The sequence below is a fragment of the Cololabis saira genome, chromosome 16 (genome assembly GCF_033807715.1).
Source record: "Cololabis saira isolate AMF1-May2022 chromosome 16, fColSai1.1, whole genome shotgun sequence".
NCBI lineage: Eukaryota > Metazoa > Chordata > Actinopteri > Beloniformes > Belonidae > Cololabis > Cololabis saira.
Window position 1 is genome coordinate 35,853,880 of NC_084602.1, and position 21,837 is coordinate 35,875,716.

The following is a 21,837-nucleotide window of genomic DNA, read 5'->3' on the forward strand; positions in this document are numbered from 1 at the left end:
ATAAGGTTGTATGTTCTGATACGTTGATACGACCGCAGAGCTCCATGTTGGTGCAGGATCGGGATCATTTCTGCACCATAAACCTTCTTTCACTCACATGAAGGACCCAAAATTCATGCCTGTGTTTCCCGGCTGATGTTAGAGGACATTCAAGGTCATCTCTAAACATCCAGTTACAGACGACCCGACTCTCCGCATCCCACAGGAAGTGGAAGAGCCGTGGTCCAGATTTATTTATTTTTCCAGGGGCTTTGCTCCGACTCGTGACCGCAGGTCCGACTCCGGCCCAATATGCAATATACATTTAGTTCCAACTATTCCAAACTAATTTGCCGTTTCGGTTTAAACTGAATTCAACAGTCTAAAAAACATAGTTTGTTACGGAGGTGAGCGCTTGTCCGGACTAAGAACCAGTTGGGCCTTTCTTTACAGGGGGACCAGTGTTATTTATAGCAGGCGTTAATGCAGCTCTGAAGAGGAATTAGACGTGAACGGAGCAGTAAGAAACCAGATAATAGCTGCTCAGATCACCGTAGAAACGCCATCATGCATCCTGGCGGAGCAGACGTTTGTTAGCGTTACAGTTCTGACAGGATATGTGCTCAGTGACGTGTTGTTGAATCATCCAGGACTGAACTGGACACCTCACCAAATCCCTTAGCTGAATCCAGTGTTTGTTTGTTTGTTTGTTTTTAAACTGTTTTTTATGGACTAATTGATTCCTTAACAGTGAAAGTTGTGATTTTCCAGCAGCGGTTTTGCTCCGTCCTCAGCTCGACCTCAGCTGCTCGCCTGGACTCACGAGATTAAGGGCTACCTGAAGGTTTCGAGATCTTGTAAGAATAAAAGTGTAATCTGCTCATTAGTGACATATATCTAACCTAGGGCTGTTCGATTTTGCCCAAAAATAAAATCTCGATTTTTTTCTCTCAAAATCCGATTTTCGATTACTTTGTGAATTGACAAAAGGCAAAGAAATTATTTCAAATATGCAGTTTTTTTTATTGAACATTTGCCCCATTGGGCTTTAAGTGCAAACTTTGCTCTTATTAAACCAAAAATGAATGCATAAAGTGCAAAACTCTGTAAAATAAGTTGAAAAAAGTTTTAAAAAAATATAATAAAATATAAAGTTTTATATCTGAAAAAAATCAGCAAATCAGCACTTGCAAACATACAGTAAGTTATATTTCCAATTAAATAAAACAAGACATTTTCTAATTAAACTAAACTGGGTCTTTGCATGCTAAATAATAATGCAACCCATGAAGGAGGTAGAGGTGTATAATGTCAGTCATTACATTTGCTATTCACATTTGCAAGTTTTTTGCAAGGAACACGAGCCGGTCTACCGCATCTGGCTTGAGGGATGCCCGGTGGCATGTTACAACGCCCCCTCCTACACTAAAGAGCCTCTCCCATGGGGCACTTGTCGCAGGTATTGAGAGGTATTTCCATCAATCATTAATATGGTATCAATCATTAATATGTGTGCAGACAAGGTAAAAAGAAAAAAGAAAAAAAAAAAAAAAAAAAAAAGTGAAAAATCGATTTTACGAGTTTCACGTTTTAACATCGTTCTAAATCGCGATTACGATTTAAAATCGATTAATCGAACAGCCCTAATCTAACCATGTTTTTTTCTTTCAGGAATTATTCACATAAAAAAAATGTTTTTCAAAAACATCGGTGTTTGTGTCAGAGTCCGCTCGTAGTATTTTATTTTGAAAATTCATTGCCTTCTCAGACGGAGAGGAGACGGTCACGTTATCGGCTCCTCTGGTTGGACTGATCTCTCCAGCTAGGATGACTGACTCCGTTTACATGCAGTCAATAACCCTTTTAAAACCCTAATATTGGCAATAACCCAAATTTGCACGGGCATGTAAACACCAATAACTCCTTTGAATAACCCGAATATGCTCATATTCGGGTTTTTAAAAACCTGAATATGACCCCTGGGTTACTCCTTTTAAAAACTGAATATTTGGTCATGTAAACGCCAAACGGAATATCCCCATCAAACTGAACAGGAATTTGTTTTCTGCATGTTCTGTTCACAAGGAATCCTGGTCTTTTGAGTCCAGGAAGTTCTTATAAACACGGAGAAACACAAGACCAGGAGGAGACTAATCACTTCATAAATGTAATGAAGGATATGAACATTTCTGCATTTGTAGACGGTAGAAAGTACCGGGATAGAAGATTTACAAAAAGGTGAGAGAAAAGTTGCGCGAAGCAGCATTTGTTTTGAATTTGGATACAGGAAGAAGAAGCGGAAATTACGGTAATTGCGTCATCACTTTCTCCGTGCATCGCTGGTTTGATCCAGATATCCCAAATGATTAATTACCATGTAAACGGAATATTCCGAATGTTTCAGTAACCGGAATATTAGCAATAACCCGAATTTTGACTGCACGTAAACGTAGTCACTGAGTTCTGTGGCTCTTCCACACTTGGTTGGACTAACGGGTAAGATCTGGGGAATGTAAGGTTAAAAAAGCAACCATGTATCCTGCTCCCAATCATTTATCTGGGAGGTATAACTCTGATTTGAAACCCACGGTGGTGGAGAGCGAAGACACGAGTAGAAGCTACAGCGGATCCTAAAGAGAAGGTGTTTGGGTTGAGCAGCCACTTCTAATTTGAATTTGGGAGGCAGGACTGCCGGAGTGGGCATCTGATCATTTCCGTGGGCCACTAACCTTTATAAACAGACTCTTTTACTCTTTTAAAGAATCATAAACAGGATTTTTTGGTGATGTTTCTTTTTAAGTATCTTAAGGAAATTTTGCAGAGGTTGAGCAGTTAAACCTTCTTCCACCATGTGATAATATGACTGAGGATGTGATCACGTAGAATAAAAAGGAAAATAACTTGTGGGTGAGTAAATGCTGAGTTTCACATTTTTAACACGTTTCCTAACTTTGAGGTTTTCCACAAATGACTGGACTGTTTTACAGAAACAGAAAACACCACCAGCTTATACGTCCTGCTCCGAGCCACCTTGGAGGGAAGAGGATGAATGATTAAGTCGTGTAATCCTGGCCAGCGGGAGCACCGGTGGTGACCCGGGGTGACCAGCGGTTGTGTGTAATCTAGGGTAAAACAGCACGCCACCTGAAGACCTGCAGCAGCTCTAGTTTCTCATGTATCCCCTGTGTGAACGGTGCAGGGACACGTACCTTCCTCCGGAGCGGAGCTGTCCCCTGAGCTGCCTCCATCCGAGCTGCCAGACGCTTTATTAACCTTCTTCTTGGTAGCGCTCTTTTTCTCACTGCCTTTCCCCTGCTTGGCTTTCTTCTTGCCTTTGGTCCCACCCACAGTCCACTAGAAAGAGGAGCGCAATTTTAACTTCGGAGGGGGGGGGGGAAACAACAGACTTATCCCAAACAGAGAAGCAAACGACGAGGCGGCCTCACCTCATCATCGCTGTCTGATGTCTCAGAGTCTGTAGAAGCTGCCGGTTTGCTGACGGGCTCGTCCTGCTCCCCCGAGTCAACCCTCTTCCTCTTCGCCAGAGACAACAACTCCTGAAAGTGAAAAGAAAGGGTTGTGGTTCAGGAAAAACAAAAACAGTTTACACCCAAAATAGCACAAAGTAGGGAGGGGGGGGGGGGGTCAACTGACCCGATAATCTAAACACTTGCTTTTAATTATGAATAAATAATAAAACAGCAACGGTGGGACCAACATGGACCAATTCATCTAACCAAGGAAAGGAACTTCATAACTAAACTAACTTAATTTTATACTCTGGAAGGAAAAAATATGATCCAGAACAAGCCAACCTTTTTATAGAAGGGAATAAAATTAATACGATATCTCCATATTTTTATCTGGAAGGAAAAAATATGATCCAGAACAAGCCAACCTTTTTATAGAAAGGAATAAAATTAATAAGGTATCTTTGGCTCCATTTTTGGGTGTAATTGTCGATGAAAAATGTTGCTGGAAAGATCATATCGACTCTGTGGCCAGAAAGGTGTCGAAGCCGATAGGAATCATTAGGAAAATCAGCCCTGTTCTCAATAGACCCTGCCTGCTAACTTTGTATTCCAGTCTTTATCCATATCTCTTGTATTGTAATGTTGTCTGGGCCAGCACCCTTCGCACATATCTCCACAAACTTTATTTACTTCAAAAAAGATTTGTAAGAACAGTCACAAGGTCAGATTTCCAGGCCCCAATCTGTTCCCCTTTTTTTAAACTCAAGATTATAAATATTTTTGATATCAATAAAATGCAAATCTCTATTTTTATTTACAAAATTCTGTATTTAAGCCAATCACTACCACTCCACTTCCAACAATACTTTTGTATAAAATCCAATATTCACAGTTATCCAACTAGATCAGCATCTCATCATGTACTTGTATGTACATGTACATACAAGTACACTGTATATGCTATATATCCAAATGCTCTTTGTTTTGGTTTATGCTACATTCTGCTCCTGTTATACTTTTTATGATGTCTATTTTAATTGTTATTTAATAATAATAATTAACTTTATTTATATAGCGCTTTTAAAAGATCTCAAAGACACTTGATGCTTACCTTTAATCATCTTGTGTTATTTTTCTAAAGTATTTCTTGTTTTACTGTCTTAAGTGTATTTTTCTTTTATGTTGTTTTTTTTTATTTTCTTTTAACACATTCCATTGTATTTTTTTCTTTTCTTCTTTCAAAAATGTGCAATAAATGAAAAAAAACTTTGGATATTTAAAATCTCTTTTTCAAGGGTGGCCTGACCAAGACAGGCAGCAGTTAGGAGCACAAGAGTTACATACATATATTGTAATGGCTACTCTTGCATTAAATAAAAAATGTTTTAAATAGCAGAGTAATCTGAGGAGGAGGTGTATATGATTCGCTAAATTGTTCTGCTCCGACATATATAACATCAATATAAACATAAAATCTGTACACAAGCACCACAAAACGACAACATCAAAGACTGCCTTTATAGAGGCCTAAAATTATCCTTCATTTCAGATCTTTAAAGGTCTCAAAGGTCACTGTAATCATGCCTGACAGTGATCAGCGTTATCTCTGGCAACGAATCATTTAACCCTAACTGGTGCCGTGAGGAGCTTTTCCTTCCTGAAATAACCATTGAGAAGATGGATCACTCGGCTTCAGGAAGGTCAAATTATTGGTCGACACGAGCAAACAAGACTCCTGGGTCGGTTGAAACACAATGGATGACAGGAATTCTACAGGAATTCTGCCTTGTTTTTCAGTAAAGTTGAGAGTAATGAAAAATTAAGGAATAAAAAAAAAGAAAAGAACATCTTCAACTGAAACAATCAAGCTCCGAACAAAAGGAAAAGGTGACTGGATCTCATGTCCAGATTAATACCAGTACAGATGAAGGGTCCATCATGGTAAGAATAAGTGGATGATGCACCCATCCTGTGGAGGGAGTATTATGATATGGTGTTGCTTCAATTTGTCTGATCCAGGTTCAGCAACATTATAGTTACGTTCGAAAGTTAGCACCTCCTCTTATGAATGTTCAAATCTGTGAATGTTCCGTATCAGGACATGAAATCCTTAAAGTTGCTTAGTTCTGCACTCTCTCATCTTGTCTTAGTTTCTGTTTAGTAAATAATATTACAGTGCAATGTGTCATATGTTGCATCTCCCTCAGATGCTTCCTTACTGTTATTGTGTGCAAACCCTGAGAATCGCAAGAGGAGAGCTAACTTTCGAACAAAACATCATGTGTCCAGAGAATAAAGCCAGCTGAACAGCTGATGATGACACAGACATAATCCAAGATAACAAAGCCAGGATTCCTCATGCTCAAATTGTAAGAGTGTGGTTTAAGGAGCATGAGATATCATTTTCACACACAGATTGGCCACTACGAACACCACGTTGTTGTGAATTTTTGTGCGAGAGACTCTTAACATCATCAATACAAGATCTTGGGGAAAAACTAATGCAACTTTGGAGGTAAACGGTGGCAAACGGTTCAGCCAATGATCCCCCGACAGGAGGGTCGGTTAATACCAACTGCACCATGTGTAGACAAGTCTGTGGACAGACATCGAACCCCCATAAGGGCCCCAAAAATGTTAACTGTCTGGGGTATGTGGTAACAACACTTCTGCATACTGAAACCTTCTGCATAACAGGACATGTGAATGGGTAAATGCAAAACACATAGTGATTTTGTTTAATGGAATGGGGACAATGTTAAAAAGCTACTATAAGTACAGATATTTCTCTGTTTATCAAATAAATGTAGAGTTGCATTATCATACAAAAGTGGTGCTATAGCGAATGTAGTCAAATTAACGTGACTTTTCGTTCAGGTGATATGTATGTGTATATATATATATATATATATATATATATATATATATATATATATATATATATATATATAAGATTATTATAAACGCTCAGCTGCAGCATACTGAAACCTTCTGCATAACAGTGCATGTGGATGGTAAATGCAAAGCACATAGGGATTTCTTTTATGGAATGGAGACATTGTTTAAAAGCCTCTATAAGTACAGATATGTCTGTTTACCAAATAAATGTGGAGTTGGATTATCTTTCGAAAGTGGTGCTACGGCAAATGTAATCAAAGTAATAGAGAATTAAAAGATACAACCAAAGTTTAACGTGACTTTTCGTTCAGGTGATATATAAAATTATTATAAAATCTCAGCTGCAGCATACTGAAACCTTCTGCATAATTGTGGATGTACAGATATTTCTCTGTTTACCAAATAAATATGAGTTGCATTACAATGGTGAATGTAATCAAAGTAAAAGAGATCCAACAAAACTTTGATGTGACTTTTAGTTCAGGCTATATATTTAAGATTATTATGAAAGCTCAGATGGAGCTTCCTGAAACCTTCTGCATAACGGTGCATGTAAATGGGTAAATGCGAAACACAGTGATTTTGTTTACTGGAATGGGGACGATGTTAAAAAGCCACTATAAGTACAGATATTTCTCTGTTTACCAATTAAATATGCATTCGCTTTCCAAAGTGGTGTTATGGCAAATGTAATCAAAGTAAAAGAGATACAACAAAACTTTTGTGTGACTTTTCATTCAGGTGACATTCTAATGAAAGCTCAGCTTCTGCATACTGAAACCTTCTGCATAACAGCACATGTGGATGGGTAAATGGAAAGCACATAGTGATTTTTATTTAATAGAATTGGGACAATGTTAAAAAGCATCATATACATATAAGTACAGATATGTCTTTGTTTACCTATTAAATGTGAAGTTGCATTAACTCTTCAAAGTGATGTTATGGTGAAGGTAATCAAAGTAATAGAGAATTATAGATCCAACAAAACTTTAACGTGACTTTTCGTTCAGGTGATATATATAAGATTATTATGAAAGCTCAGCTGCAGCTTACTGAAACCGTCTGCATAACAGCGCATGTAGATGGGTAAATGCAAAGCACATAGTGATTTATTTTTTAATGGAATGGGGACGATGTTAAAAAGCCACTATAAGTACAGATATGTCTCTGTTTACCAAATAAATGTGGAGTTGCATTATCTTACAATGGTGAATGTAATCAAAGTAAAAGAGTTCCAACAGAACTTTAATGTGACTTTTCATTCAGGTGATTTATATAAGATTATGATGAAAGCTCAGATGCAGCATACTGAAACCTTCTGCATAATTGTGGATGTACAGATATTTCTCTGTTTACCAATCAAATGTGAAGTTGCATTAACTTTCCAAAGTGATGTTATGGTGAATGTAATCAAAGTAAAAGACATCCAACAAAACTTTATGGTGATATATATAAGAGTATTATGAAAGCTCAGCTGCAGCATACTGAAACCTTCTGCATAACAGTGCATGTGGATGCAAAGCACATAGTGATTTCTTTTATGGAAAGGAGACGTTAAAAAGCCACTATAAGTACAGATATGTCACTGTTTAACAGATAAATGTGGAGTTGCATTATCTTACAATGGCGAATGTAATCAAAGTGAGAGAGAGAGAAAGAGATCCAACCAAACTTTAGCGTGACTTTTTGTTCATGTGATATCCAGGATTATTATAAAAGCTCATGTACAGTTGCATTATCTTACCAAAGTGGTGCTATAGCGAATGTACTGGTAGTCAAATTAAAAGACATAACAAAACTTTAATGTGACTTTTCGTTCAGGTGATATATAAGATTATTATTAAAGCTCAGCTGCAGCATGAAACCTTCTGCATAACAGTGAATGTTTATTTATTTAGTTATTTATTCTTTAGTAGTAGTAGTAGTAAATATTTATTTCGGTCAGTCACAAACAAAAATGAAAAATCAACAAACAAGATAACACAGGTTTTTCCCTGGTCAACATTGTGATTTGACCGAAAAGGTCTGGGCTTGAAGCTTATCTTGCCCACCTTTTAACAGAATAAAATATACAAAAAAACAAATGAAGTATCATAAGTCTACACAGAATAATAATAATAGTAATAATAATAATAATAATAATAATAATAATAGTTATAATAATAATAATAACAATAATAATGATGGTGATGATAATAGTAATAATAATAATAATAATAATAGCAATAATATGATAATAATAATAATGATAGCTCTGAAAACAGAAAGTGAAAAGATGCTAAGGAAACCGACTTTATTTCATTCATTGATAAAATAAAACCACAAACAATCCAATATAAACACAGACATTGCTAAATTGTGAATGACTGCGTTTCCATGCAGTCAATGACCCTTTTAAAACCCGAATATTGGCAATAACCCGAATTTGCACGGCCATGTAAACACCAATAACCCCTTTGAATAACCCGAATTTGCTCATATTCTGGTTTTTAAAAACCCGAATATGACCCCTGGGTTACTCCTTTTAAAACCCAAATATTCAGTCATGTAAACACCAAACGGAATATCCCCATCAAACGGAACAGGAATTTGTTTTCTGCACATGCTCTGTTCACAAGGAATCCTGGTCTTTTGAGTCCAGGAAGTTTTTATAAACACGGAGAAACCAAGACCAGGAGGAGACTAATCACTTCATAAATGTAATAAAAGATATTAACATTTTGGCAATTTGTAGACGGTAGAAAGTACGGGGATAGCGAGATTTAAAAGATGGTGAGCGAAAAGTTGCGCAAAGCAGCATTTGTTTTGAATTTGGATACAGGAAGAAGAAGCGGAAATGACGGGAATTGCGTCATGACGTTCTCCGCGCGTTGCTGGTTTGATCGAGATATCCCGAATGATTAATTACCATGTAAACAGAATGTTCCGAATGTTTCAGTAACCGGAATATTAGCAATAACCCGAATTTTGACTGCATGTAAATGTAGTCAATGAAAGGGAGCAGAAAGAAGAATAATCTTATTTAATCTGCACCTTTTTGCCAAGAAATCAATTCACAAAGAACGTAAATTAAAAAAATTTAAAAACAACAACAAAGTAAACAAAAAACTAAAATAAAATAGCCGCCGGCCAACACAGACAGTCACATTCCTTCTTAGTTCCCAAGTCACAACTCAGTTAATACCACTCAACAACAAAAAACAATGTTCATAACTTTCATGACAATGGGTACTGTATGTCAATCAAACGTAACCAACATATTACATTATATTTCCTTAACATACTGGATTTAATTGTTCTTTTGAATGTAATGTTTGATTTGGATTCTATGTTTTCTTTGGATGCAAAGCACAAAGTGATTTATTTTATGGAAAGAAGACATTGTTTAAAAGCCTCTACAAGTACAGATATGTCTCTGTTTACCACATAAATGTGGAGTTGCATTATCTTACAATTTTGAATGTAATCAAAGTAAAAGAGATCCAACCAAACTTTAGCGTGACTTTTCGTCCAGGTGATATACAGGATTATTATGGAAGCTCGTTAGTTCGTTTTTGTTAATTTCGAACATTTTTGTTGTACGCACAAATAAAGATTTATAAATAAATAAAGAAGCCCAGAAGCCCAACAAAACTTTAACGTGACTTTTCATCACAGACATAAATTATATGTCCGTATTTACTTTTTATACTATACACTAATTTGTATAAATATATATAGTCTTTACAAAAATAATCTGTTTAATACAAGATGTAAGCTCTATCAATTATAATATAACTATGATATCAATATAATACGTACATCTAAGTATATAAACATACAAAGACAACATGACAAAATAGCAGAACACACACCAAAGCTGGTGATCTTTAAACACAGTCTTCACTTTTATACCTCAAATAAACCATTTCTTTATATTTCTTCCTAAATCTATCAGGCAGCTGCAGCTGATCCAGAACGCTGCCGCCAGAGTCCTTACAAACACCAGGAAACTGGACCACATTACACCGGTCATGAAATCACTACACTGGCTTCAAGTGAGTCAAAGGATAGAGGTTAAAATCTTACTGCTGGTCTACAAAGACCTGAATGGTCTTGGACCAAAATACATGGTTGATCTGTTAGTTCCCTATGAAGCTCCCAGACCCCTGAGGTTCATCTGGATCTGGTTTGTTGTGGTTCCCAAGAACCAGAACCAAGCAAGGTGAGGCAGCGTTCAGTTATTCTGCTCCTCACCGGTGGAACAAACTTCCTGTAGACCTGAGGTCTGCTCCAACTGTAGATCCTTTAAATCAGGGTTAAAAACATTACTGTTCACTCAAGCGAACTCCTAAATTAAACTTACCTGCTGTATTCTACTGCCCTTACTTTTAACAGCTTGTGCTTTTTATTATTTTACTTCTTTTCTTATCATCTTATTCTTAATTTTTTCAATCTTATTTGTTATTTACTGTCTAATTATGTCTTGCCGCTTTTAATGTCAATGTAAAGCACTTTGAATTACCTTGTGTTGAATTGTGCTATATAAATAAATTTGCCTTGCCTAAATTGTTCTATGTTTGTACATTCTTTTAACTCCAAATCCAAACCATTCCACAGTTTAATTCCACAAACTGATAGACAAACTCTTCTTTTTGTTGTACGCACAAATACAGATGTATAAATAAATAAAGAAGCCCAGAAGCCCAACAAAACTTTAACATGACTTTTCGTCACAGACATAAATTATATGTCCGTATTTACTTTTTATACTATACACTAATTTGTAAAAATATATATCATTTTTACAAAAATAACCTGTTTAATACAAGATGTAAGCTCTATCAATTATAATATAACTATAATACGTACATCTAAGTATATAAACATACAAAGACAACATGACAAAATAGCAGAACACACACAGTCTTCACTTTTATACCTCAAGCAACTTGTGCTTTTTATTGTTTTACCTTCTTTTCTCATAATTGTATTTCATTGTATTTGTTATTTACTGTCTAATTATGTCTTGCCACTTTTAATGTCGATGTAAAGCACTTTGAATTACCTTGTGTTGAATTGTGCTCTATAAATAAACTTGCCTTGCCTCAAATAAACCATTTCTTTATATTTCTTCTTAAATTGTTTTATGTTTGTACATTCTTTTAACTCCAAATCCAAACCATTCCACAGTTTAATTCCACAAACTGATACACAAAAACTTATTTTTGTTGTACGCACAAATAAAGATTTATAAATAGAGGTGTCAAGTAACGAAGTACAAATACTTCGTTACCTTACTTAAGTAGAAATTTTGGTTATCTATACTTCACTGGAGTAATTATTTTTCAGACGACTTTTTACTTTTACTCCTTACATTTTCACACAATTATCTATACTTTTTACTCCTCACATTTTAAAAACAGCCTCGTTACTCTATTTCATTTGGGCCTTTAAAAAAAACTATCCAGTTAAATTGCTCCGTCGGGATAGAGTGAATTTGGTTGTGGTTGTTTCAGATGTTCTTGTCCAGTTTTGTTCTTACATCCGTTCCCTCAGATTCCTGCAACTAAACTTGAATGTACATTCCAATAAAGGTTAGGATAAATGATAACACGCCTCTGAAGTTTGACTTTTTGCACCATTACAATACTTATAGGCAACTAGTCATCATATCTCCTGCTCTCTGAAACACATGTTAATGCTCAATAGTACACATATATGCTTCTTTAATATATTTGCATTATACTAAGATGCATTCATTTTCAATGGCCTTTGTCCTTAATGGCTTTTTTCCCCCTTACATTACTTTTACACTTTAAGTAGAATTGAAACCAGTATTTTTTATACTTTTACTTGAGTAAAAAACTTGAGTTGATACTTCTACAGGAATATTTTTAAACTCTAGTATCTATACTTCTACCTGAGTAATGAATGTGAATACTTTTGACACCTCTGGCGTTTATAAACAAACAGTGGTCTGAATACATTAATCAGATTGTCACTAAGATGAGCAGAAGCATTGCTGCTGTTAGGAAATGTGCCAACTATCTAACTCCTGAAATTCGCAGACAGGTAGTACAAACATTGGTGTTATGTCATCTTGATTATTGTTCAGTTATCTGGGTGTCTGCACCTAAGTCTGAGCTTACAAAGTTACAAACAGCTATTATAGTTAGAAACGTAAATATAATACGTACATCTAAGTAGATAAACATACAAAGACAACATGACAAAATAGCAGAACACAGAGCTGGTGATCTTTAAACACAGTCTTCACTTTTATACCTCAAATAAACCATTTCTTTATTTCTTAAATGGTTTCATGTTTGTACATTATTTTAACTCCAAATCCAAACCATTCCACAGTTTAATTCCACAAACTCTTCTTTTTGTTGTACGCACAAATACAGATGTATAAATAGATAAAGCAGGTTGTTTTTAATGTTTATAAACAGAAGCGGCTCCGCAGCCAGACCAGTGACGTCACCAGGTGATAAGGTTGACGCAAAATCAAACCACAGCGGCGGTTTCTGCACAACCTCGTCCTGCCTCTTTTATACACCAACACTACACTTAAATTAATAAACATTAAAAAACCGTCCTCCGACAACAGAAACCAGGATGTTTACTGACTCTCCAGGAGGAACATGAGGCCCGCGGCGCGGCAATTTCGTCGCAACAAAAACACTGAATGACTGTAAACGTTCCCCACAATCAAAACGCGGTTGTAAAAAACCTCGACATACCTGGTCTAGATTGTCGTCGCTGGCGCTATCTTCGGAGTCGGAGTCGATCACGACCCGACCTTTCCGCTTCTTCACGTTCACCATGATTAGCCGCAGCAGCTAACCCGCTAGCCTGCTAGCGCTCGTCGTCTAATGCGTGAGAGCCGCCACCGCGCATGCGCACAACCACGGGGTCAGCCCCATAGACTAATGAGTAAAAAATGTTTTATTTTGTTATTCTCTTCCAATCCGATCCATTGATTGGTAATGGGCAGTACTCGAGTTGTAAAAAAAAAATCAGGGGGGATGGTGGATTTTATGATATGGGGACAGATAATTTGTGCTGATTACAAATAATATAATATATTACAAATAATAGCACTGACCAAAACACCTGCAGAAATACTGCAGGAATGACATAGCAGCAGTTAAATGCAGCCTTCTGTAAGCTTTAAATATCCACTGGACTAACATCAAATACATCAAAACACAACAATAAAAAACAGTTTTCTGAACTTATAAATATGACTCTGTCCTTCACAGGATAAGTAAAATGGATCACTGCAAAAACTCACAATCTTAACAAGAATATTTGTCTTATTTCTAGTTAAAATGTCTCATTTTAGTAAAAAAAAATGTCATTACACTTAAAACAAGACTCATAACTCGAAAAAATAACAATTTTCTCCTATTTCAAGTAGATTTTCACTTGAAATAAGTAGAAAAATCTGCTAGTGGAAAAAGATTTTTTGGCTTGTAATGAGAAAATAAATCTTGTCCCACTGGCAGATTTTCCTACTTATTTCAAGTGAAAATTTACTTGAAACAGGTGAAAATTGTCAAATAAGTTATTTTTCTGGTGATGACTCTAAATGTTGAAATAGCAGTAAAACCACATCCATTGATGTAATGACATAAGGGATGGAAAGGAGGGATGGCCGTTTTACAGGGGGGATGATTTGGACCGTTTTTATTCCAGGGAGGGATGCCATCCCCCCTCATCCACCCTCAACTCCAGTACTGGTAATGGGGGATCAAATGAAAAATAATCCGCCGTAGAAATTAAAAAAATAATAATTTAAAATGATGGCGGTAATCTTAGATAGGAACCAGGCGTTTGAGCGTTTATTTCTGTCAGGGACGAAAATCTTTGGTGCAATAAAGCCGCGTTCAGGATCCACAACAGCTGCGGTAAATCATAAAGTCATCTTGTAATTTCAGTTTATATTTGTATAACTATTCTGTTTTTAAAATACATATTGTGGAGATTACGTAAATGTATTGCTGAAAGATATAATTCTTTAAATCTTATAAAGAGTTAAACGGTAAAAAATAAGTCTAACTGGGTTTTGTTTTGAAACGGTTTTAGCGGAATGATCGTGAACGCAGCTGAAGTGGAGTTTCCTGTAAAGCTTCGACAACCTTGGAGACGCACATGAGGATCATTTAAGTCGTTTATTCCTCTCAAAAGTGCGATATTAAGATATTTCAATGAAGTAAATCGCTGTAAACTTAACCATAAGCCAGCTGTGGACAGTAGCCGCTACAACGGTAAGTTAGAGACAATGAAAGCTTTTAATCACGGTAAATGTGGGGGATTTAATGTCTTCAACCAGGACATTGGATAGAAAGATAAACCTGATTTATGGCTCAAATGTTAAATTAATAAGTGTAAAAGAAATTAGAGCGATGCATGCTGCTGTAATCTTTTTTTTAATTTCTTTTAGTGAAGGTCTTGCAGATTTTAGCAAGATAATGTGGATTCCCACTGCATACATGTAAAACTGAAAGCATTTGGTACATTATGAAATAAAACATGTGAATCTGACTGTTAAGCAGTCGAAATGTTATACCAATCAAAAATTAGTAAATACAATGCTTTAAAAAAAATGATAAAAACATTTGTAGCCAGTTATTTATTCCAATATCAATCCCTCGTTTTTTATATAAACAGGAATCATGTGTCAAATAATCAGAATCAGAATCAGAAAGAAGTGTATTGCCAAGTAGTTTAACACACACAAGGAATTTGTTGTGGTGATTGGTGCAATACAAAATAACAAATAATATTAAAGGAAAAAATTTACAACACGTTGGTTCTAAAGTGCCGGAGTAATGAGTCTGTAGGAAAAAAAAAAAATATGGATAAAGAATGTGGACAACAAAAAAAATTATAATATGAATTATGTTGTTAACAGCTTCAATGAATTATTTGTGAATGTTGGCCCTGAGGGAGAGAAGGATTATTTTATTGAAAGGAATCTAAGTTCAATGTTTATTACAGCAGTGGAAGAAGAAGAAGTCATACATACTGTTATTAAATATAAAAGCAAAAAATCCACGGACTGTAACGACATTGATATGTCTGTAACTAAAAGGGTAATTGAGGGTATTTCAAAACCGCTTGCATACATTTGTAATTTATCATTCACGACTGGTACATTCCCAAATAAGATGAAAACTTAGTAATACTTAGTAAAAGTAATACCTCTGTACAAATCTGGGAGCAGACACCACTTCACAAATTACAGACCTGTCTCTCTGCTTCCACAATTCTCCAAAATTCTTGAAAAGCTTTTCAATAGTGGGCTGGAAAATTTCATAAATAAACACAAACTACTCTCCGGTGTGATTGTCAGTATGGTTTTAGGACAAATGGATCTACATCATTGGCATTAATAGAATCAGTGGAAGAAATAACAAGTTCCATAGATCAGAAACAGCACGCACTTGGAATATTTGTGGATTTAAAAAAAGCATTTGATACAATAAACCATGATATTTTACTTACTAAACTGGAACGGTATGGCATCAGGGGTACAGTTTTACAGTGGGTGAGGAGTTATCTGAGTGACAGGAAGCGGGGGGGCAGAAAATGAAGTAAAGTCAACTTTAATTCATTTTCATTTCATTTTATTCTTTATTTCATTCAAAAATAAAACAAACAATTCAATACAAACACAAACGTTCCTAAATTGTGAATGAAAAGGGAGCAGAAAGAAGAAGAATCTTATGTAATCTGCCCCTTTTTCCCAAAAATTACATTTACAAATAACATTAATTTAAAAAAAAAAAAAAAAAAACTAAGTAAATAAAAAACTAAAATAAAATAAAATGACCGCCGTCTATGGGTATGTCAATCAAACTTAACTAACATATTTCATTATATTTACTTAACATACTTCAATTGTTCTTTTGAATGTAATGTTTGATTTGGATTCTTTTTTTTCTTTATTCAGATTGTTCCATAAACTGATTCCTTTCACAGAAACGCAACGTTCCATCAATTTAGTCCTGAATCTTGTTTTTTTTAAAGATCTCTGTTCCTTTTTAGTTATACTTGCTTTCTCTTTTTTCAAATCTTTTCTGAATGTTGATTGGTAAAGTTTTTTTATGAGCTTTAAACATAATTTGCAGAATACTATAGTCTACTAACTAAATCATGAAATTTCAACAATTGTAACTGAAGGAATAATGGATTTGTTGGATCTCTATATCGTTTTCTACTGATTATTCTTATGGCTTTTTTTGCAAAATGAAAATTGACTGAATATATGTTTTACAGGCATTTCCCCAAACTTCAACACAGTAGGTCAGATATGGAACAATCGTAGTGTTATATAAAATGTACAATGGTTTGTTGTCCAATGAATCCTTTACTTTGTGTAACAGAGCAATTGTTTTTGATATTTTTATCTTTGTATAATGTATATGTGATTTCCAATTCAAATTCTCATCCAGTAGGACACCCAAAAACTTGGTTTCCCTTACTCTATTAGTGTCCGTGTCTGTGTCCGTGTCTCTCTGTGTCTCTAATGAGCACTTTGTAATTGCTCCCAGGGTGAATCCTTCGGATCAGCGCAGCCATGTCGCTACAGAAGATCACACGACTCCCAGCGCTGCGGCAGCTGAGCTCCATCCAGCACCAGAACTTCCTCCTCCTCCTCCCTTTATCCACTCATCTCTCGGTGCCCAGGAGATCCATGATCCAGGGCGAATACAGGCGACCCGGCAAGCCCCGAGAGGACAAGTTCCCCTGGCAGAAGATCAACTTCAGCTTCTCCAAGGGCCTGGAGGGGATCAAGAAGCAGTTCTTCCTGCTGAAGAGCGAGTTCACCGACCGCTGGGTCGGCCCGGAGGGCAAGCCGCTCCTCGAGCACATGCTGGAGCAGAACCGGCTGGTGTGGGAGTTCAGGGGCCCGGAGAGCCTGGAGCAGTGGACGCTGTCCTCCGACAAGGAGATCGGAGGCCACAGCGAGGTTCACCTGAAGCTCAGCAGGAACAGCAACACCTGTTTCGTGTACGGGACTCTGTGTTCCACCCCCCCGAGGGACGGGGAGACGCGCTACAGCGGATACTGCAGCATACGCTCCAAGCAGCCTCTGGTTGGTGCTCACCGATACTTTCTCTGCTATTTTAGGACTCGGAAAGTCAGGTTAAAACAAAAAACAATCAAAATACATAAAATGTATATACCAAAAAAAAAAAACATAAGCAAAACAGCAAATTAAAGCTGCAAGCAGCGATGAACGGGCCCTCGTACCCTTGTGCACGTTCAGGCTGCAGTGGAAGCTTGTATGACTTGATGTAGATTCTTCAGGCCTGGACATTTAGCAGATGACAGCACCCACAACTCTTTATGTCAAACCATTCAAAGGTTATGGCAGAAAGTAGGAACTATCAAATATGGACCAATCAGATGAAGGGGGGGGGGGGCGCGCTTTTTGGCGTCTAGCGTTGCCACAGTAACACCTTTGAGTGAGAAAAGTAATGCACATTGTCGCAGGATGGAGACGCACATTTTGATGTAAAACACACCTGGGTGCACGTTACGATTCGGGCCGCATTAACGGCCGAAGAAATGGCATAAATTGCGGCAAAATTACATGATTAATTCAAAACGGTCGACTTCGGCCATGGCGCCAAGAGACTTTTCTTTAAGTTTAGATTTTTAGATTTTTTTAGATTTATTTATTTGCACAGTTAAACATTACACAAATAAAATTACCAACTTTACAAATTAAAGTGCAGGAAGAGGCGAAAACTCAAAAGAGCTTATCAGGTGCCTCCACCTATAGTTAACATAAAATTTAATATCATACTTATAAAAACAAAATATACAAATGAGCAGTTAGAAATCTATAAATGATAGAAATTAAAGGAAAATTACAAAGAATTTACACAAAAGAGAAATGATCGGATATATGAAAAACGATAGAGTACAATTTAATAATTAAGAAACAATCAAAAAATAAACGACTAAATAACAAACAAAGTTGCGACATGATACAGGTGTGTACCAATTTTCGTGCATGTACGTCAAACCGTATTGTGGGGCTTGAGGCACAAAGTTTTCTAGGGGGCGCCGTTGAGCCATTAGGCCACGCCCATTAATGCAAACAATTAAATATCACATTTTTTGCCAGGCCGGGCTTGCATGCAAAATTTGGTGACTTTTGGGGCACGTTTAGGGGGGAAAAAGGGCAGGTTTTTCTACTTATTTTAAGTGTAAATCTACTTGAAACAGGTGAAATTGTTGTTTTTTTCAGTGATGAGTCTTGTTTAAAGTGTATTGAGATTTTTTTTGACTAAAAATGAGACAGTTGTATTGTGTTCATCATGTCTTCCGATTGATATCTTATGGTTTTCTTTTTTCCAGACAAAGTTCCGACTTCTTACCTTAAGTCGGAACTTTGTGTGGAAAAAAGAAAACCATAAGATAAAAATGAGACATTTTAACTAGAAATAAGACAAATATTCTTGTTAAGATTTTGAGTTTTTGCAGTGTAATGTTGACTTCAGCGACACATTCAAGTCATTCCAGAGTTTTGGATCTAAATGTAATATTAAATTAATGACCAGATGTTGGACAGAAGGGTAAATGAAGATTGCCACTGTGTCCAGTAGGATATGAATTCAAACCAGATGGAAAAAGTAAAAAAAAAAAACTGCTGGAAAGTGACGGGAAGATCTTGTTTTCTATTGATAAATGTGAAAAACATTAAGACCCTTTGTTCACCCTCTCCTCCTCAGGCATCGCTGGATAGAAAGAAGCACCACGACTGGTCCAGTTTCAACACGCTGCACCTGCGGATCCGCGGAGACGGCCGGCCCTGGATGATCAACATCGGCGCAGAAACCTACTTCTCCCACCAGAGAGACGACATCTACAACTACTTCCTGTACACCAGAGGAGGCCCCTACTGGCAGGATGTGAAGGTGAGCCGCCGCCGCCTCAAACCGTCCTCGTCGCAAAGTTAACTACACTTTGAGGATCTGCCACCCGGCACTGGGGCTCATAAACCTGAACCTCTTTTCTAGATCCCTTTCTCCAATCACACAACTTTACCAGTTCTTTATTTATTAGGGCCCGAGCACTGACAGTGCGAAGGCCCTATTGTATCTGTAGGAATTTCTTTTTATTTTCTCGTTTTTATTTTTCCGACGAAATGAGGGCCTTTTTGCCCCCCTAAACGTGCCCCAAAAGTCACCAGATTTTGCACGCAAGCCAGGCCTGGCGAAAAATTTGATATTTAATGGTTTGCATTAATGGGCGTGGCCTAATGGCTCAACAGCGCCCCCTAGAAAACTTCGTGCCTCAAGCCCCACAATACGGTTTGACGTACATGCACGAAAATCGGTACACACCTGTATCATGTCGCAACTTAAAGAAAAGTCTCTTGGCGCCATGGTCGAAACCGAACAGGAAGTCAGCCATTTTGAATTAATCGTGTAATTTTGGCGCAATTTATGCCATTTCTTCGGCCGCTTCTTTGACCAAACCATAACGTGCACCCAGGTGTGTTAAACATCAAAATGTGCATCTCCATCCTGCGACGATGCACATTACTTTCCTCAGTCAAAAGCGTTACCGTGGCGACGATAGACGCCAAAAAGCGCGCCTTCATCTGAGTTGTCCATATTTGATAGTTCCTACTTTCTGCCATATTTTTTGAATGGTTTGACATAAAGACACGTGGGTGGCGTCATCGGACTCTGTTTTGAGTCCGTGACCTTTATTGGTGAAAATTGCACGCGTGAGGGCCCGTTCATCGCTGCTTGCAGCTTTAATTTTTTAATTAAGGGGTAAGGCTTAGTAGAACAGGGATCAATTATATGTTTACATTGAGTATCATATTATTTCTGTATGGCAATCTACAAAATGTAGGATATTTGAAACCATAAAAATACTGTGCATCTCGATGAAATGAGAAAAAGATATACAGTCTACCTCCTAGGATGTTTTTATTGATTTAAGAATAGAACATTACACAATTCAACGAAAATAATAATAAATAAACAACTGAAAATTATTTCAAGTAATAATGACTTTACCAGTTATCATGCAGGAACTTGTTCTTATTTTTTTTTTTTTTCAACATTATCTTTATTTGGTTTTCAAAATGCTTTCAACGATACACAAAAATAAGAGTGCTCTTACATAAAAGGAAACATCAAGGGCAGCTGAATTATTGTCCAGCATTTGAATCATATTTCCTTACAAGTCAGGTATTTATGAAATATAAATAAACATAAAGCAACACTCAGTTTAGTTTTATATGAGAAAGGAAAAAAAATAAATAAATAAATCCCCAAACAAAACAAGAAATTGTTTGATTATAAATGCATGTAATAAAACATTACTGTCTTAGCCAATTTATTTCACTTTTCTTCTTTTTTTTGTTCAGTCTCCTAAAGTGTCATTTTTCCCGTCTGAACAAAAGTAATAAAGATGAAGCATTTAAAACGTGTAAGGAAAAACACTAAATGCAGAAAAGCATGATTCTACTCGTTCAAAAAACAACAAATGTACAGTCTGAGAGTAAAAACAGGTTTAGACTAAAGTTTCTAAATGGAAAAATTCAAATTTAGAGGAGATGCTGCCCATCTAATGTCTCACAAACAGCTGAAAGGGACTTCAGACATTAAAATATTTACAAGGAAACAGACAACAAACGCCATCAGAGCAGGTTTACATCATAACCAGACCTCTCTCTCATAAACCTGAACCTCTTTCGTAGATCCCCTTCTCCAAGTTCTTCCTCACGCATCGAGGCAGGATCCAGGACGACCAGCATCCTCTCTGGCTGGACAAGGTAACCTACGTCTTGTTTGGCAGCGCGGAGACACTTTTCATCTGAAACTGTGGCGTGTAACTGCATTTTTATAGCTTTTGTTTCTCTCTCTCTTTACAAACCCAGATCAACACCATCGGCTTCACGCTGGGAGACAAAACCGACGGTCCGTTCCAGCTGGAGATCGATTACATCGGCGTCTGCAAAGACTACGCTCACACCGAGGAGTTTGCCTACGAAGTGTACAAGCGGAACCCTGAAGTCTGAGGAGCGCGCTGCTGCAAACACGCCGTTTCTCTACCATCGCGCTGCTGCAAACACGCCGTTTCTCCACCATCGCGCTGCTGCAAACACGCCGTTTCTCCACCATCGCGCTGCTGCAAACACGCCGTTTCTCCACCAGCGCGCTGCTGCAAACACGCCGTTTCTCCACCATCGCGCTGCTGCAAACACGCCGTTTCTCCACCATCGCGCTGCTGCAAACGCGCCGTTTCTCCACCATGGCGCTGCTGCAAACACGCCGTTTCTCCACCAGCGCGCTGCTGCAAACACGCCGTTTCTCCACCATCGGGCTGCTGCAAACAAGCCGTTTCTCCACCATGGCGCTGCTGCAAACACGCCGTTTCTCCACCAGCGCGCTGCTGCAAACACGCCGTTTCTCCACCATCGGGCTGCTGCAAACAAGCCGTTTCTCCACCATGG

At 37.3% G+C, this 21,837-nt stretch overlaps 2 protein-coding genes across 2 annotated transcripts in view; one reads left to right on the top strand and one right to left on the bottom strand.

Annotated features, from left to right (window-relative positions):
• The window catches only part of rtf1 (RTF1 homolog, Paf1/RNA polymerase II complex component), a 28,099-nt gene extending 14,878 nt beyond the window's left edge, over positions 1–13,221 (bottom strand). Inside the window, exons 1-3 of the mRNA XM_061743752.1 lie at positions 13,082–13,221; positions 3,426–3,536; positions 3,189–3,333 (exon numbers count right to left, since the gene is read on the bottom strand). Of these exons, the coding sequence (XP_061599736.1) occupies positions 3,189–3,333; positions 3,426–3,536; positions 13,082–13,165 (340 nt within the window). The 5' untranslated portion in view covers positions 13,166–13,221. The remainder of the gene's footprint in view (positions 1–3,188; positions 3,334–3,425; positions 3,537–13,081) is intronic.
• A 1,229-nt stretch (positions 13,222–14,450) lies between these two features.
• On the top strand, positions 14,451–21,629 carry ndufaf1 (NADH:ubiquinone oxidoreductase complex assembly factor 1). Its single transcript, XM_061743534.1, has 5 exons — positions 14,451–14,611; positions 16,901–17,445; positions 19,094–19,279; positions 21,082–21,156; positions 21,262–21,629. The coding sequence occupies exons 2-5, from the start codon at positions 16,927–16,929 to the stop codon at positions 21,400–21,402; spliced, it is 921 nt and encodes a 306-aa protein (XP_061599518.1). The 5' UTR covers positions 14,451–14,611; positions 16,901–16,926; the 3' UTR covers positions 21,403–21,629.
• The last annotated feature ends 208 nt before the right edge of the window (positions 21,630–21,837 follow it).